At 44.3% G+C, this 5,984-nt stretch overlaps 1 protein-coding gene across 1 annotated transcript in view; it reads left to right on the forward strand.

Moving 5' to 3' along the window:
* Positions 1-5,984, forward strand: part of CNTNAP5 (contactin associated protein like 5) — a 573,569-nt gene that overhangs the window by 326,028 nt on the left and 241,557 nt on the right. Inside the window, exon 7 of the mRNA XM_019522627.1 lies at positions 2,695-2,838. Coding sequence (XP_019378172.1) covers positions 2,695-2,838 — 144 coding nt within the window. The remainder of the gene's footprint in view (positions 1-2,694; positions 2,839-5,984) is intronic.

A 5,984-nucleotide genomic window follows, 5' to 3' on the forward strand; every position in this document is an offset into this window, starting at 1 on the left:
TCTAGCTATCAGGGGCTCATGAGTGCTGCGATGCTGGGGCACATGGAGCGCGGGGGGCTGCCCAGTGCACTTGGCAGCAGACGCGGAAGTGGACCAGAAGCACTTCTGGGTCTGCTGGGGAGCACACAGGTAGTGTCCCCGCCCCTCCCCGGGTTGGTCACTGGTGCCTCTTGGGTCTGGAGAGGCACCTGGGGTACCCCTGTGGCCAATTACCAAGTTGGAGGGGGCATGGGGGGGATCCCTGTGCACTCCCTGGCAGACCCCTAAGTGGAGTGGAAGTACTTCCAGTCCACGTCCAGGTTCACCACTGAACAAGTGGATGCCCCCCATCCCCCCACACTCCTGTGGGACACTCCGTGCTCCCCAGCATCACAGCATTCATGAGCTGCAACTGCTATCTCGAGGTATGTAGAGAAAACATTTAAAGCTGTATCTGGGTCCGAATCAATGATTCTCCGAATCGGCATCGAATCTTCAGATTCATATTCGGCCAAAGCAAATCAGGGCCAGTGATCCGAATCAACGAATCCAATCACTGTCCCTGATTCAGGCTGAATCCGAATCCAAATTGAGTAGGGCTCGCTTCACATACCCCTAATACAAAAGCTTTTATCAAATGAACCCACAATGTTATAGTTATAAATCCAGAATAACCTTTGTGTTTCTCATTTTGGCAAACATTCTGGCAATGTTTTATGTCATTTTGGAGCTGAAAGATCCATAACCTTCTCCGTAGTCTAAAAAAATGTAGCCAGCATTGTACTTGTTCTTAATAGAAACTGTGCCTAAATATTAAGGCAGTATCATTTAACAAACCCTGTAGTCCTCCCAGTAAATTATATATTGAACAGTAAAAATTCTAGTGATTTCTTCTTTGCTTGTTTTTTTAAATATACTATGTTAAATGTTTTCTTCTGTGCTCTTTGCACAGAAGAAATTGTTATATATTATATTATATTATATTATATTATATTATATTATATTATATTATATTATATTATATTATATTGAATGTTTCCTTCTGTGCTCTTTGCTTGTTTGTTTAAATATATTATGTTTTCTGCCTTAACACAACATAGTGCTTTATGTGTTGAGGGCAAATTTTCCTCTCAGACCTATTCTTGTGTACTCTGGAGTTTATAATGACTTCAGTGAACAGAGGTCTAGAGAGTTATTGGCACCTTGAACTTGTGTGGTTCATTTCAGCCAGGAATTTCAGTGTACTGCACAATCAAAATGTTTTATGTACCCACTATATGCATGCCACAGAGACAAAAGAGCATCTCCAAATTAATTGTGAACCTCCAGGCCCAACTTTTTTCTGAAGTCCCCTGCAGGCAGGGATAATATGTGCATTATGGCATCCCTACAGACTGCATCTGAGCTGCACCCTGAGCCAGCCTGGGGGTGGCTAAAACCTTGCTCTTCCTCCCCTCCATGCTTCCTTTCTATCTTTTGAGACTTTTTTTTCACAGAACCACTAATATGGAGCAGTCCTTGCAGTTGTGTTTGCCTTCTTGCAATGGTAAATGTCCTTCTGCTCACAAAGTAGTGTAATGTCTTAATGAAGTCAGTCTAACAACATCCCAGGAATACATTATTATTTATATTCAACACATGCAGAGGAGCCCCTCCAACAACTGTCAATAGCAAAGATATAGACCTTGAGATGATGGTCTAACTGCTAGCTGTGGTACATACAGGTGGTAAGAACCATAGAATCACAGAAAACGAGGGTTGAAGGGAGCTCAGGAGGTCACATCCAGTCCAACCCCCTGCTCAAAGCAGAACCAGCCCCAGCTACATCCCAGCCAAGGCTTTGTCTAGCCAGTTCTTAAAAACCTCCAAGGATGGAGACTCCTCCACCTCTCTGGGTAACCCATTCCACTGCTTTACTACCCTGCTAGTGAGAATTTTTTTTCCTAATATCCAGCTTTCCTGGCTGCAACTTAAATCATCTTGCCTTGACCAGCTCACAGTCTAAATAAATGAGACTAATAAAGGAAAGGGGGGAATCAGAGGTAAAGTGATATGGCCAAGGCTGCAGAGCAGAACAGTGGCAGAGCCAGGCATCAAACCCAGGTTTCATAGACTCAGAGAAAATGAGGACGGGAAGGGACCTCAGGAGGTCAGATCTAGTCCAACCCCCTGCCCGAAGCAGGACCAGCCCCAACTACATCATTTGAGCCAGGGCTTTTTCTAGCTGGGTCTTAAACACCTCCAAGGATGGAGATTGCACCACCTCTCTGGGGAGCCTGTTCCAGTGCTTCACCACCCTCCTAGTGAGAAAGCTCTTCCTAATACCTAACCTAAACTTCCCTTGCTGCAATGTGAGCCCATTGCTCCTTGTCCTGTCATCTGCCACCACTGAGAACAGCTCAGCTCCGTCCTCTTTGCAACCCCCCTGCATGGAGTTGAAGGCTGCTATTCAATCCCCGTCGGTCTTCTCTTTTGCTGACTAAATCAGCCCAGTTCCCTCAGCCTCTCCTCACCAGTCCTGTCCCTCAGCCCCCAAATCATTTCCATTGCCCTGTGTTGGACCTGCCAGCAGGTAGTACAGCTCTGTCCACTTCCCTACGTGGCAGCCTCACTTCGCCCAATCTGACTCCGACTCCACGCTCCACGTACTGTGCTCATTCCTTTCCCCAATGTGTTTGAGTCATAACTGAGTGTCGTCTTTATTCTTTCCCAAAGCTCAGTTTTGGAGGGATCCCGGTCCCAGGAAAGCCAGGAACCTTTCTGAAGAAAAATTTCCATGGATGCATTGAGAACCTGTATTACAACGGCGTCAATATAATTGATCTTGCAAAAAGGCGCAAACCGCAGATCTACACCGTGGTAAGGATCTGATGAGTCTGTTTTTCTTCATTTGATTAATTAGCTTCCTATCTGTGCTGTTTACAGGCACTGCCAACATGATTGGTAAATGCACCTCCAATTAACGAGCACTGCAGGTAGTTAACTGGTTAACAAGATGTTTGCTGATGCTCATGTGATTTCAGTTGAGTCATTAAAAGGTGCAGGTACAAATGAGCAAACTTCACTGATTTTTCCACTGGATTGAATCAGTAACTTGTAGCTGAGGCACACTTAGTTTGGGCAAAACTTTTACCTTCTACTGAGCGGAAATTCCTGGATCTCTGAACAGACTCTCATAGAACATCGGACGCTGTTACTGATGCTGTTTAGGTGTAGGTTTAGATTTATATCTTGCCCTCTCCAGGAAAGCTCAGCAAGGATTACAATAACAGGCAAACAAACCTGATGATACAAAAAAAATGCAAATGCTGCAGCTAACTCTGATAATCTTACTGACCTGGAATAAAATCTATTTTCTTGGTATCCCCCCACAAGTACTTGGGGTGAATAAAGGTCTCTAAATATGAGCCTGAAAACTGAGGGGGAAATGCCACAGATTTTTCAAATAATGTTTTACTTTGGTCTCCCCTTCAATTCTCCAGCTTCAGAGTATTGGACATGTATTTGAACAACTCTATAACTGGTTGGAAACAATGGGGAAAAGAAATGTTGTCAAACTTTCATCAAACTTGTGCTTGTTTTTTTTAACCAAAACATTTTACACAAACTTTTTCAAACATGAAACTTCAGTGAAAATTTCCTCTAGATCTGGTTAGTTTTTCTCAGCCAAAAAACTAAGAATATACTTGTGTGCATATACATATGCGCATTATATGTCTATAACATTATGCATACATACATATATGCATGCATCTATATACACATACATACACACACATGTACAGACATACATATACACATACATGTGTGTATGTATGTATATATGTGTGTATGTGTATATGTGTGTGTGTGTTTACACATTTTATGTATAAAGTTATAGATGTATAACATTGTGTGCATGTGTGTGCACACGGATGTGAATGTTGAGTGGGTGGCATGAAACTTTTTATAAACAGAATGGGAAACCTTAACTTCAGGAGGAAAGTGCTGGTGCATTACATTACAGTATCCAAGATTTAAAAGACCCATTGCACTTGGTTTATATCCTTGCAGATTAGACATGCAGCATATTTAGGTTTCCATTTTTGAAAGAAATGCTGGCTGATTAGAATTTGTAGGACATTTTACTGAATGTCAGGGATACAGATATACGGTGGGTCAGATGAGCAGCATGGGGCCACTCTGTGGTTTGGATTGGGCCAACAGACCAGCCCTGCACGCCAGATCCAGTGCACATCCCATTCAGGCCCTGCATGCCACTCGCAGCGCATGAGCATGCTGCGTGCAGCATGTGGATGAGCTCTAGGCCAGCCCTGCACATGGCTTGCAACGTGCTCCAGACCAGCTCCGCACACTGTATACAGCACACAGTTGTGTTGCATGTGGCACGTGGAGCTGGTCTAAGACCCACAGGCAGCACCAGGGGCCAAATCATAGGTCTCTGCATGCCGGATCTGAACCATAGGCTGTATTTTTGCCACCCCCACTATATGTCATTGTAAAAATAGGGCCAGTCATTGAAATAAAACTGCTCTTGATCCCCATAGCAGTTTGTGGAGTTTGGTGGTGGAGCATGTATTCACCCCATGGTCAGTCCAAATGGAGAAACTCTGCCTTGCTAACTGTGTGCTGACTCAGAGCTCTGGGGTCAGAGCTTTAGGAAATGGTTTACACTGACTTTGTTCCAATGAAATGTCAGTTAGGATTTCACCTAGTGCCTCAGATCAAAATAACCTATTCAAGGCTCATATTCATGGTGTTTTCATACATGCCCATAGCATGTTTTTCTCCAGCCCCTCTTGAATACTGTGTGTCAGTAAGACAGCCCCAGCCATCAAAAGAGACATTAGTTTGTTCTGGCATTAGGAAGTGATCAGAAGTTGCAAGGTTTAGGCCCCTTGAAAGAAGAGGATGTTTCCTCCACTCCTCCTTCTTTCACCTACCTGCACCCATTTTCAAAAGCTGGTTCCTAAAGTGCCTCTTGCAAGGCTTGCACTCTTGTGCCATGCACATGTCTGGCAGTTGCACGCAGTAATCGGGGTCCATCATGTGCTGTATTTCAGCTTGCACTGTGCAGATAGCTTTGGATAGCTGTCCTTTTGTACACGTTTGCATGCATGCACAGGTCTAACAGTCCCTTTCAGAAGCATCTCCTCCTTCGTCTCTTCTGCTACAGGCTCCCAAGGGTTCCCTCCCCATCTCAATACCTTACGTGACTCCAGGAGTCATCATTTTTCTCGGAGACTCAGTTAAACTAGCCACTGTACTGTGAAAGGTCCTGTGGGACAAAAAGGCGGGTTCTCCAAGCCCATTGATGTTTCCAAGTGATGCTCTCATGCTACCAGGGAGTCGAAAGCTTGCTCCAAATGCTGTCTACCTCCCCAGGCCCACCTGGGTTCTGCTTTGTGTGACTGCTCTTTGTGAGATACTGCTGAAAGGGAAAACTGAATGAAAGGATGTACAAAAGCACACAATGAAGTACATCAAGAAGTTTGACTTTCCACTTCATACAGTCCATTGCCTACTTAATACCTTTTAAAGTTCACACCTGCAGAGGCAATGCTGATATCATGGTCTAAAAACCCTTCTCTTGGTTCTCCAGGTTACTTCGCCCGCAGCGAGTTCGTCTGCATAGCCACACACTCTGGCCAACAAACAGAAAAGAAATGGCTTTTCCAAGCGACGATAACTCTGTGGCCTCATGCAGGCAGCTTTCATTTGAGTTGAAGTTGAGTCCTGAAGTCATTCGAATGACAAATGTCTGTCTCTTAACCAAAAATCTTAGCCCAGATCCACACATTTTGCCTCCATCTGTTCCCTAATTTTTTCTCTAATATCTTGATGATCTTAGTACTTTTTTTCTCCTTGTCCCAACCTTTACTGCTGTCTTATACTTCCAGTCCCTAAGCTGTTCTTGGTCTCCATCTTACACCTCCCACTCCTGTATTCCCCTCAAAATCCTTGATTAATTCTGGTAAGTCCTCCCCTCTTCCACCCCTCAGATC

The sequence above is a fragment of the Gavialis gangeticus genome, unplaced genomic scaffold (genome assembly GCF_001723915.1).
Source record: "Gavialis gangeticus isolate Ggan-Ray unplaced genomic scaffold, GavGan_comp1, whole genome shotgun sequence".
Taxonomy (NCBI): Eukaryota; Metazoa; Chordata; order Crocodylia; family Gavialidae; genus Gavialis; species Gavialis gangeticus.